Source organism: Hyposmocoma kahamanoa, unplaced genomic scaffold (genome assembly GCF_003589595.1).
Source record: "Hyposmocoma kahamanoa isolate Upper Pololo Valley unplaced genomic scaffold, ASM358959v1 97946, whole genome shotgun sequence".
In the NCBI taxonomy this organism is placed as follows: Eukaryota; Metazoa; Arthropoda; class Insecta; order Lepidoptera; family Cosmopterigidae; genus Hyposmocoma; species Hyposmocoma kahamanoa.
Window position 1 is genome coordinate 1,115 of NW_020655463.1, and position 12,905 is coordinate 14,019.

The window sequence follows — 12,905 nt, forward strand, 5'->3', positions numbered from 1 at the left end:
TATGATTTCAAGCACTGGAAAGACGACCCTTATGGCAGGGACTTGAGTATGATTTCGAGTGCTTTAAACCATACTCAAATTGAGCATTGAGTAGAGTTCTAGAACTACTCAATACTCAAGTCAGGACTTGAGTATTGCAGTGAGCACTGAAAATCATACTCAAGTCCTTGCCATTAGGGTCGTATTTCCAGTGCTTGAAATCATACTCAAGTCTGCTCAAATCCTGACTTGAGCATTGAGTAGAGTTCTGGAATACGACTCTAAGGGTCGTATTCTGGAACTCTACTCAATGCTCAAGTCAGGATTTGAGTATGGTTTAAAGCACTTGAAGTCATACTCAAGTCCCTGCCATTAGGGTCGTATTTCCAGTGCAATCCTGACTTGAGCATTGAGTAGAGTTCTAGAATACGACCCTGAGTCTCACACGCACTCGCCATCATTCAAGTTAAGTTATCAATTATGATGCGTGTAGGAATTATTACGTAATGTATCGTCTTTTATTATACATTCGATATGAACTTAGAGTAAATATCGATATTAATTGCGCCACCTAGCAAATTTCTCACGTTCTACTTGATAGGGCTTGGTATACCGCTCCGTATGAAATACACGTACTCAGTGCGCAGTACGCAGTACGTGTAACTTAACGCGTGATGTTAGCATCGCACATTACCCGCGTGATGCATCGCTCGGAAACAGTACGCGCGTGATGCATTACCCGCGTGATGCTAATGTTACAGAGTGATGTTTATGATGCCGTGATGCTTAGTGTAAATTGCAGTAGAACGATGTTTTTATTAGTACCCCAATTATTTAATAACTTACTAAATGGTGTAAAAGGGTTAAACCGTAGACAATATAAAATGAAATTGCATAATTTATTAATCAGTGCTTGGTTAAATATAATATTTAGATTTTTCTTGGTAATCTAGGAGATGGATACGGTTTCATATAATCAATCCAAGATATAAAAACATGAAGGTGGTATCAGTTAATTGCGTAGGTATTGATATACCATCACTGAAAATTCTGCTAATTGAACTGAGAGCAAGGTAATAAGTTATTTAGTAAAAGTGAGGTTATGTAACAAGTTATAATTAACGTCTGATTTTTGGAAAGCATTTGTTATTATACAACTTACTAGATGGTGTAAACAAATTAAACAGTAGACATTTAAAATGAAATTGCATAATTTGTTAATCATTTCTTGATTAAATACAATATTTTGATTTTTTACGTGGCAATTTATAATGTAAAATTTAACCAGGGAGAGTGTAGGTTGCCAGATGGTTCTTAATATTTCGTAATTTTTGTTTGATTCTCTCGAGTAATATGTACTACTTGGTACTTGGTGCAACGGGCTGGTATCCGCAACTCGACAACAAAGCGCTTATTTTGCGTGATATGTAATATGTAAGTAGATTTTGTATATAATGCAAGTTTAAGTTCTAGAAATGCGTTTTATAGGTTGTTTTAAAACGCATCATTCTCAATTCGTCGATATGTTTCTTTTGGTTGTGTTACACTGTGTGATGTTGTGGGTAATAGTGATATCACAGTATAATATTCACTTTTATGGAAATATAATGTGATATCACATTACTTTTCGAGGTACTGTTTTCGCACGTCTACACAATCTATTATTACAAGATGGCACAGAACACTATACTCACACGAAAAAAACCAACTTCATACAAAAAATACGGAACCGTAATTGTAAACACTTGATAGTAAGGGGGTTAAATAATAGGCAGCGCGAATATACATTCCCATAAAGGCGGGAATTTTCAAACAAATTCGAACTACCTGCGCGGGATTTTCAAATTATGTTTGCTAGTTATAAAACATAAAGATGAAATAGGGAAACGTACATACACTACACGTATTTAAAATATATGTAGTGTATGCGTTTCCTTATTTGATCTTTATTTTAATGTTTTCATAACAGTCACAAACGCAATAAAGGTCAAAAATATGGCGCAAAATATAAAGACATTTATATAAAAGGTGGTTTATTAACACATTCAATCAAAATAATCAAACGTACTAAATCAATTATTTAAACTAACTTAAGAATATAGGTGTATTGGTAAGAAGGTTTACATTTTGAAAAAATCAGCAAGCCAAAAAAATTATGTAGCAAAATTAAAACTGACATGGGAAATATTTATTAAAGTTCAATTTTTGGATTGAGTAAAAATTAATATTACAATTTAGATAACGGGTACTTTTCCTTGATTGCAATAACTATAATAATTTGCAAATTACAATGTTTACTGGCCAGCAGTGAATTTTTGATATTCAACTATTTACAGGAAAGACACATTACTTAAATTTGAAATACATGCACTTAATGTTATTTGACATTATACGAGCAATCTTAAAAAACCTTAAACATTCACAATTTATGAGATTTTACTGACATTTGCAGATTTCACAAAATTTAGTGTAGCAAATAAGTACTGGTATAAACCCCTATCTGCGTATAAATAAATCCTGCGTTGATACTTATTACCAGTGATCGGAGTTCAGAAATTAAATAATTTATATTTAAACTTATTCAAATGATAACTTAATAATACAGGTGTATTGGTAAGGAGGTATTGTTTGAGAAAATCGGCAAGCCAATAAATTTAGACAGCAAAATTTAAAAATGACATGGTAAAAATTTACTATAAGTTCAATTTTCCGACTGAATAAAAATTAATGTTACAATTTAGGTAACGGGTACTTTTTCTTGATTGTAATAACTATAAAAATTTGCATATTACAATTTTTACATGACAGCACAGTGTATTTTTGACATTCAACTATTTATATAAGTAGAAAAGACACATTACTCAAAGGAACACATGCACTTAATGTTATTTGACCTAAAATAAACCTTAAATATCCACAATTTCTGAGATTTTACTGACATTTGCAGATTTAATGCAAATTTGTGTAGTTAATAAGTAATGGTATAAACCCCTATCTGCACCTAAATATGTCCTGCGTTGATACTTATTACCAGTGGTCGTTGCTGAGAGATTAAATAATTGATAGGTATTTAAACTTATTCAAATGATAACTTGAAAAAAGTATAGGTGTATTGGTAAGGAAGTATATCATTTGACGAAATCGGGAAGCCAAAAAAATTAAACCACAAAATTTAAAAATAACACGGGAAACTTTACTAAAGTTCAATTTTTCGATTGAGTAACATTAATATTACAATTTAGATAACGGGTACTTTTTCTGGATTGCAATAAGTATAATAGTTTGTAAATTACAATATTTACAGTGTATTTATTATTGATATTCAACTATTCATGTAAGTAGAAAAGACACATTACTCAAATTTGAAAATCGTGCACTTAATGTTATTTAACATTACATAAGCAATCTTTAAAAAAAACCGTAAATATTCACAATTTCCGAGATTTTGCGGACAGATTTAACGCAATTTTGTGTAGTAAATAAGTACTTGTTTAGACACCTATCTGCATATAAATATGTCCTGCGTTGATACTTATTACCAGTGATCGAAGTTGATAGATTGATTGTTGATTAGGACCTACGGTCTCTGATCCAACGAGCAGGCAGCCTGATCGTCGTTTTTCTTTCCACATTACTTCTGTAGTCTTCATCGGTTTGAATTCTTCTGGAGGAATGTACTTTATTACATGGTTATCGACAACCTAAAACAACAGCAATATTGCAATTTTTATTGAATTGATATTCAATTATTTTTTGTGAAATTACTCCACTAGTTTGTTATAATTATTAATACAAAGTCGCTGAAAAACCAAATACAAAGGTACGACAAGCACATAGAAAAATTTGTGAGGTCTGCTGGTTCGTTCCGTGGTTTAGTTGGTATAACGTCTGGCACGGTATGCTAGAAGCCGTAGGTTCGAATCCGGACAGATTGAAGAAATTTTTTCTGAGTTAACATTAATCATTGTATTAATAATTATAACAGCAATACATTTGGTGAAAAGAAAATTATGTATTATTATTATTACCTGTAATAATGTGGTATGCATTTTTTTTTCCTTCTTTTGAGCATAGAGGGTAATTGCCTATTTTTCGGGCAATGACTCCAACTCTCCTGGTTTGAGGAGTCCACTGACCAGATTTCTCAACATTGACTTGTGCTAAAGGAGACTCTATATCAGCTTGTGCGCTAAGTCTATCCTGCATAACTTCCTCAAGAAACTGACGGTTTTCTTGAGTTAATAGATCTTCACTCAGCTGTAAATTGAGATGTAATGTTACAGTATTGACACAGTATGGGTTCAGTCTCATTCATTTGCGAGACTAATTGTATTGATGATTAGATCAACAGTTTAATTGAAACAATAAAATTTGGACTTTCTTTTTAAAACATTAATAAATATATTTTATACTGACCACTCTTTCTTTGGGCATATACCAGTACGGTGGACGATATTTAGGTTTATAATTAGCATTTGATCGTATAATTACATTATCAATCCTGAAAATATCCAATTCAATGTAATGGATTCAAATTACCTGGTAACCTTAGCTGGTAACAATATTAAATATGGCATTCGTATACTTGCCCTAACCTCATTCTACTCAAAACGCCACACAATAATTTTAAATTACTCGTAGCCATTCTGAATAGTTATATGAAACTTCACTTGCTAAGCATCAGATTATATTTGAAAAGGCCGTAATAATTCTTTATTTTATTGCATAAATAGTTCATTTTGGATAAACAAAACTCTTTCGCCACAGACCACAGAACATTATACTCACAGACATAGATCATACACTATGCGACTACCTAGTGAACAGAGGGCCTAGCCAACGTGTCTTTTTGTTAGCGATATCGCCAATGGAATAGAAAGACAATGTATGGGATTGACATAAGCGTACGAAATGTCACGTGATGTAGCGTAACGAACGATAAATTGGTAGCCAATGTTAATCACTTTCTATTCCATCAAACGAAACGTCCAACTCGTTCGACAACTCCCATATAAACCGTAGCCAAAGTGACAATTTTGACAATCGCTTACGCTCGCTATCTATTCCATCGATCGATTACCAAGCGATCGCCAACACCTTGTAGAAAACGAAACAAAATGGCGATTTTATAATCAGCTGGTGAAGTTTTGTGTTGTGTTTGTGCAAATTTTTATAAATAACTTTGAAATGCATTCGCTTCGACTCTTGTGGGGTGCTCATAATGAAGAAGTGTGGCTCAGGCGTCAAAAAAGAAACGTTTCTCGGCGGTCCTTGGAGCAAATCGGCGAAATGCCGGTTATATGTTTCGGGAACCATTTAGATTGGATAAACGAGCATTTGTCTCCACCTACGGGCCCATACCTATTTGAGAGGAACCGTAGCATTTCTACTGGAAGTTAAGGTAAAGAAATTATGCCTACTGCTGTAATATGAAGTGTAATATTAATGGATACCAACCACCAGAGGTTATGATAACAAAAATATTGTTTTTGTAGGTTTTTTGTGCCTTGAGTTTCTTGGCGACAGGCTCTTACCAGTGGATCGTGTGTGTCTCGCAACATTTGCTGCAGCGAACAACTAGTCGTTGCATTAGCGCAAGTTGTGGAAGCCCTCAATCATCCGAATGTAAGAAGTAAATGGGTGTTCCACAAACGCAACAAGTTAAGCCCAGAGGTAAGCGACATTTCAGTAAAATAACACATAAATGATAAGGTATTTGTACCATTTCACTTTTATCAATTTTATTAATGAATTTACAAGTTCCAAATAAGATTTCATTTATCTGGTGTAATAGGGTGCATTGACTGCACCCATGTAACCATTGTGAAGTCCGTGGTAGATGAGCATCTTTTTTATAAAAGTATACCACTCATTAAATGTTTTAGCCTATTACACATTTCATTGGTTGACAAGATAATTTTAGTATTAAAATTGAAATTGTTTGTCCTGTGATTTTTGTACAGTTAGTTGAAGGGTTAATATAAATCTGAAATTGTACAAGGTACATCCTGAAGTTAATTATATAGTTACTTTGTTTAATTCGTAAAATTTGAATAGCATAGGTATTTATCTCTGTATCAACCATCAATTTTGTCTATTTTACAGATTTGTGATCATAACTTAAAAATTTTAAATGTCGATGCTAAGTATGGTGGAGCCACACATGACTCTTATATGGTCATCCAGCCAAGTAGAACCATACATGCATGGGCTTCATCAAAATGGTGAACAAACAGGCTATTAGGTAAGAAACAAAATTGAACATTTATACATAACTACTTTTTGCATAATCTATATGTTTTGTTGTTAGTCTAAACATTTAGGCCTATAACAAAAACAGCTTTAAGTTTTACAAACTAATTGTCAACTGCCTGCCTCCTATGATTAATTGATAATTTAAACAATCCTAATTATTTTAGGTGATTCTGGATACCCACAAAGAGCCTGGCTAATGATGTCTATCTTAAATGCTGCACCAGGGTCACCAGAAGAGAATTACACCAGGCGTCATATCCAGGCCACGAATTGTATTGAACGGTGTTTTGGCTTGCTGAAGACACGTTGAAGAAGTTTACTTAAGCACTGAACACTTCATTAACATCTCCAAGTCACCAGTAAAATAGTAATTGCGTGTGGTGCGCTGCATAACATTGCATTGAATGCTAAATTACCCCCACCAGGTGATATGGCTGCGCAACGTGATGATGAGGATCTACCTGTAGTAGCCAAGATGAGCTAAAGCATGGCAGAGCCATGCCCAATTCTTTAGTGAATAGATTGTGATGTAGAAAATGAAAAATAATTATAAATATAAAAATATTATTTTTATTATAAATATTATTTATTTCTTAACTGCAAGGCTATTTTGTTATTATTTTACAAATTCACCTTCAATCTTTTAATTTTAAGTGTTCAGGTACAGTCAAAAGCACATCAAGCTTGACTTTGTACTTTGGACCATTCTTACCGAAAGCAGCATTGAGTTGGATTTAAATCTTAAAGTGTTAAACTTGACGTGCTCTTGACCCTGTATATACAATATTATACTATTTATTTTTCTTAAGTAATAATATGGTAAACCATATACAATTTGTTTTACAAAATACAATAAGTATTCTCTTGGTGATAATACCTATTATAATTAAGTTTCTCATAAATGTATTACCCACTTCATAGACCTATTTATTCCCAGTAGGTCCATGTACTTAGTTCTACACCTACCTACTTACAGATATTATTATACAAAGTAAAAAGTGGGTCTGCACAAGCATAACATTTTACTACATCAACTATATGTCATTGGTCAAGAAGTAATTTGCTTGTTGTAGTTGAACTTCCTCATTTGACGATGATGGTCTCTGAAAAAGAAAAAGTATTAATATTAGCTAAATGGGTTTGTGATAAAGAATTTAGATTTTGTTCTAGATTATAATGTGGTGTTGTAATGATTGCAGAAGTTATGAAAGGGGATGATTTAAAATTGAATAGGAACAACTTTATTTTTAAAAATTTTTTGTTCTAAGACTATGATAAACTGGTAATGCCATGGTGACAGAATATGTTGAAGGGACATAATATCTATGTGGTACTAACATTGACTAAATGAAATTTTAACTGCCTGTGTGGCCAAACGGTTACCATGCCGGCCTGACACGCATAGGTCCAAGGTTCGATTCCCGGGCCGAGAGAACTATTTGAATGGCCTACATTTGTTTTTTTTCATGAGTTTGGGTGTAATTTGTTGTTGTCTATGTGTGCGTCATTGGCACTCGCGACACCGGGTTTCCCTAGTGCGGGGCTATGTTGAGTGTGTGCATTATTATATTTATATTGTATTCTATATATATTAATATTTGCTCCTGGATACTAGCTTGACCTACTCCTGCTGACACCCCTAAAATCGTAACCACCCTCTGTACCAAAGCAGTTAAAATTTGTTGGCTGTCTGGGCCATCACCAGTACCCTCAGCATGTCGCCGTTCATGATAGTGATAAAACCCATTCATTATATATAAATGTAAAATCAAAGAGGTGGGCTAGCTTACTTTATCCCATTTATCAAGTATGCATTTATCGGATGACTTCGACACCACCACGCATAGATCGCCTCAGTCGATCACTTCTCAGGCGACCTTGAGCTTCCGACTGGGGCTTCAAGAGGTCGCCGTGCCTGTAACATACACGGTCTTAATTTCTTTTGCTTAGGTTGTACTATATCACGTCATTGTTTACGTTATATCAGTCTCAAGTGGTAATTGCATTTTGATAAGTTTGGATGAAAAATGTATGATTCCTATATTGAGTATCTTTCCATACGTTCTACAAAATCTGAGGATTGCTCCAGACTAGCTCGCAAGCTCGGTTCCATTGCTAAAAAGATGAAGAAAATACTTCTAAAGTTGGAATGTAACATCACAATAAACTTTGCAAGATATCTATCTTACATGAATTATGGGTGACAAAAGTATATCACAGAAGAGCTAAATATAATGTTTCTGCAGATACTTACCTTTAAAATACCTTTGAAATCACTTTTCACGTTTAAAACTACTTTATTCCACTTCAATGCCGCGCGTTTTGTTACGAACATCGATCTCTTGTCAAATTCAAAGTGAAGTTTGCCGTCGAAACCGTAGACTATATTTTGATTTTTAACGAATTATCGAATAGAATGAGCGATCGTCAGGCTCTTGTAACTTTGGCTACCAATCTATTATCGTTCACGTCTAATCGATGACGATTGTAGAAATGGAATAGAATGGGAGCGAATGCCACTTGGCTAGGCCCTCAGTGTTGCTAGACTTTTGTGAAGTTAATACGTGGGGGAAAATAAATGAGTTCATATTCCCCAATATCCGGCAGCAATTCCTCACACGTCGAAATACTCAAAATGTCTCCATTTCCCACAAAATCCCCAATGCAGTTTGTAATTCCCCAGACGTTTTTGAGTTGCTTAAAATCACCGTTTCCTATTTCAAACATAGCCTAAATATCGCCGAGTCGCTGACCACTTTTTTAGTCGCCGCGCGACCACTCAAAGCCTAAATGGCGAAAAATCGCCTAATCTGGCAACAGTGCTCGTTAACTACGTTCTCTTTCGCCTCTAGCCCCGTAGAGTCTACGGCCTCTATTTTTTTCCATCTAGTCCACAGATTAGTCTACGGCCTTACCTCTATGGCAAGGTCTTGAGTATGATTTTCAGTGCTCACTGCAATACTCAAGTCCTGACTTGAGTATTGAGTAGAGTTCTGGAATACGACTCAAGAGTCGTATTGTAGAACTCTACTCAACGCTCAAGTCACGATTGCACTGAAAACACAAGCAGTGGAAATACGACCCTAATGGCAAGGACTTGAGTATGATTTTCAGTGCTTCAAATCATACTCAAGTCCTGACTTGAGCAGACTTGAGTATGATTTCAAGGACTGGAAATACGACCCTAATGGCAAGGACTTGAATATGATTTTCAGTGCTTTAAATCATACTCAAGTGCTGACTTGAGCATTGAGGAATACGACTCAATCGTGGTGTCATCATACGTAGTTCACTAAGTAGTCTGTGGTCATCATAACATTCGTTTATAATTTTTTTTATAATACTTTTGGCTTGGATACAAGTACTTTGAGCCATATCTTCGCTTAATTATTGGGATCCTCAGTAATATTTTCTATTGTACTTCTAATTCTAATACATTATGTTTTCACGTTCTCTTAAATAAATTAGTTGACTTAGTTGAGTTTTTAAATAGTATTTTGAGCGGTGGGAGTCTATATTTATGTTTTACCTTTCTTTTAAATCACATTGTCTTCCATCACTTGGAATAAAAACTTTGAATTCATAATTAGTAGAAGTTTCAGGATAAAATCTTTTGTAATTTGGTTTAAAATAAGGAATATAGTACTAACTTTCTTCATCACTATTTCATTCTTCGTTTTTTCTTCATAATATACTTACTTAAAATAAAAATAATCTTTGTAAAAACTGTACTCGTAACTTCAAAAACTCGCCATTTTTACAAATTCATTCGTTTTACAAACAAATCCGAAATTGAAAAGTGCCCTTGCGCCTTGACCGCAATGCCGGCAGATTAAATTAAAGTATAATAAATTTGTCTTCTTCTTTTTACATAATGGTGGTGCCAAGTATGTACTCACATACATACAATCTTAGAATAAATAACGCATACATACAATTCATTTATTTTATTTAAAGTCGAACCAAGTCTTACCATTTTGAAAAATAATTTTATAACGTAAATTATATTGGCAACACTGAAAAAGAAAATGTCCTTTGTTTGTCGATCGAAGCTTTACTTAATTTCTGTGATTTTCAATTAATTGGTACAAATTGATGTCTAATTGGAATAAGTGTTCAACATTTTCGTGTCTATTCATGTTAGTAACGATGTCTGCTATGGATTTTGACCTATAACAGGAAAATTGTTTACATAAGTGTTTGTAGGACAACAAGTGAAGTGACGCGCTCTCGTTGTGTAAAAGCCAATAACAAGCTAAAAATAAATTTGCTACCAAGTACCAGCAATTCTGAAAATTATATACTTTTGGTTATTTGTGATGTTCCCGCATCCCATCAGCGCGGAAGAAGAACAGAAGACGAATTTACTATCGAGTGTGAATCTTCTACACTCAAAGAGAAAAGGAATATTTATACACCCGACTGCTATGTACAGAAGTAGTGTACCGTGCTGCTCAAATACAACGGTTTCAATAATACCGAGAAGTTTACGCGGGTAAGGTGGTATAAGACACTTCAGAGAAAATGAAACTCTTGGAGAGTGGACGTTTGGAGGCACTAAGCAACGCACTGTCGATCTTGAATGGCGACAGTGCCTTGCAGGCCCGTGTCGAAAGCTACAGCTGCAAGATGGCTGGTGCTGAGAAGGCATTCTACAAGCGATTTACTGCAGATGGGGAAACCACCCACAACCTACAAGCTCTCTCACCACCCGAGGGACTTACATACAGGTACTTAACCCATTACCTTCACTTCTGTACATTAAACATTAAAGAACATAATTTAAATGTTTAATTTACTTTCAGCCGCAGCTTGTCTGGAGATGAAGGCATTCTGTGTGATACCATATCACGGAAGACCCTCTTTTATTTGATAGCCACACTGAATGCTGCCTTTCCTGATTATGATTTTTCGATGGCAAAGGTAGGTAAAATTATTTATAATACATATTGTATAGTAAATAGTAGTACAAGTGGCTAGTAGGTCTGGTAAACAGTCTAAATAGGTCTCATATCATAATACTTGTTAACACAAGCTAAACCAACACTATTTAATGCAGAAAAAAATTCTTGTTTTTGTGGTGTTTGATAATATACTGTATGATTGTACAAATATGATATATGTTTGGTATCTGAAGGTTATGCATTCTTTGTTATGTATAAGCAACCTTGCTTCTGCAACTATATTCTATATTTATATTGCATGATATAGGAGTAGTCTTGTATACTTGTGAATTCATATTGATTGCATTTTTAATTACAGAGTAGTGAATTTAGTGCTGAGCCATCTTTAAGTTGGGTTCAGGGAGCTGTTGATAGTGCACTCTCGGCCGTGGGCGGCGTACGCTGGCGTCAACTGCGTCCAGTACTGTGGGCTGCTGTTAACGAGGAAGTGATTCTGCCTGAATGCAGAATTTACAGCTATAACCCAGACTTGGCCAGTGACCCGTTTGGTGAGCCTGGCTGCCTCTGGACTTTCAACTACTTCTTTTATAACAAGAAGTTGAAGCGTATTGTTTTCTTTACTTGCAGAGCCATGAGGTAATTGCACTACAATTTGGAGGAATTTTTTTAATGCTATTTTAATTAATCATATGTAATAAAAAATCTCACTTTCTTACAGCCCTGTGTGTGCTGTGGACTCAGGAGTAGATTTTGCGATGGATGAAGATGAAGAATATAACTGAACAAAATGATCTTTAAAACAAAATAACCCATCTCATATTAATATCAAAAAAATAATATTACATCAAACCTCTTTCAGGTTTTTAAATATGATTGCCTAAATTACAGATCTCATTTTATACAAACCAAACTTCAAATTACAACATTGAACAAGTGTTTTTTTTTTTTTTGAAAAACAATAAAATATTTGTTGTTAAAAATGAGTGCTCTATATATTATGTTGTCAATGTGACTGAGCTAGTAAGCTCTTAATTAAACTTATGCACTAAATTAGCAAGCAATTAGAATTTATCGCTGTTGATTTATCTATTTGATCTAAAATGTCAACTTAATAACTATTCGCAATACGGCACTTTGGTGCAACTGATTGTTTTAAGCATTTAAGCATTGGTGCAGGGTTAATGCAAGGTTTATAATACCCATACTTATTAGTACAAATGAAATATAATCAGCCTTGTTTGCATATTTTCTTATTATTATATTGTATTTAAGAATGTAAGTGATAGTATTTTTATTATTGTTAATCAAAATAGTACATAGACTACTTAATGTTGCCACTCTTACACCACCACCAAAATTATTAAAATTCGGTATTTGTGTTGGTTCCTTATGAGCTTTTAAATAAAATCTTCCTATTGTTAACATATTAGTTATAAGTTCATTATGTATGCAACATCTAGAAAGAAGGAAGTAATGCACTTGTTCATATATTTGTCATTTCGTATTTCACCAAAGCATTTCTTTCTTTTTTTTTTCAAGAGTTAGAATGTATTAACAAATTATTAACATTTTAATTAATGTACATAATATGTTTTAGAGTAGTGATGCGGACATTCTTGAGAATATGAAGTTTTGCTTTTGCTACATAGTCATAGGTACACTTTGGACAAGTTTTTAAAGTTAAGCAAGATCTGTCTGACTTTCCATTTCAATTACAATATCTTTGAAATATTTTTTTCAAAATAAGGTAGTATTATGGCATATTAT

At 34.0% G+C, this 12,905-nt stretch overlaps 2 protein-coding genes and 1 long non-coding RNA gene across 4 annotated transcripts; 2 read left to right on the forward strand and 1 right to left on the reverse strand.

The window, feature by feature from the left end:
• Nucleotides 1-2,074: 2,074 nt before the first annotated feature.
• On the reverse strand, nt 2,075-4,969 carry LOC113238736 (39S ribosomal protein L3, mitochondrial-like). Of its 2 annotated transcripts, none has more exons than XR_003311120.1 (4): nt 4,768-4,969; nt 4,396-4,480; nt 4,008-4,236; nt 2,075-3,680 (listed from the first exon to the last, which is right to left on the reverse strand). XR_003311120.1 is itself a non-coding variant. In XM_026475573.1 (4 exons), exons 1-4 carry the CDS (start codon nt 4,622-4,624, stop codon nt 3,670-3,672), a joined length of 375 nt encoding a protein of 124 aa, XP_026331358.1. In that variant the 5' UTR covers nt 4,625-4,969; the 3' UTR covers nt 2,075-3,669. The 2 variants fall into 2 exon arrangements, 1 of the variants encoding a protein (XP_026331358.1); XM_026475573.1 differs by having other exon boundaries at nt 4,575-4,969.
• Nucleotides 4,970-5,587: 618 nt separating this feature from the next.
• Nucleotides 5,588-6,709, forward strand: LOC113238737. The gene is made up of 3 exons (XR_003311121.1): nt 5,588-5,652; nt 6,085-6,223; nt 6,399-6,709. It is a non-coding gene; the product is annotated as an uncharacterized LOC113238737 (long non-coding RNA).
• Nucleotides 6,710-10,459: 3,750 nt separating this feature from the next.
• On the forward strand, nt 10,460-12,062 carry LOC113238735 (repressor of RNA polymerase III transcription MAF1 homolog). The gene is made up of 4 exons (XM_026475572.1): nt 10,460-10,964; nt 11,040-11,157; nt 11,497-11,774; nt 11,857-12,062. Exons 1-4 carry the CDS (start codon nt 10,759-10,761, stop codon nt 11,918-11,920), a joined length of 666 nt encoding a protein of 221 aa, XP_026331357.1. The 5' UTR covers nt 10,460-10,758; the 3' UTR covers nt 11,921-12,062.
• The last annotated feature ends 843 nt before the right edge of the window (nt 12,063-12,905 follow it).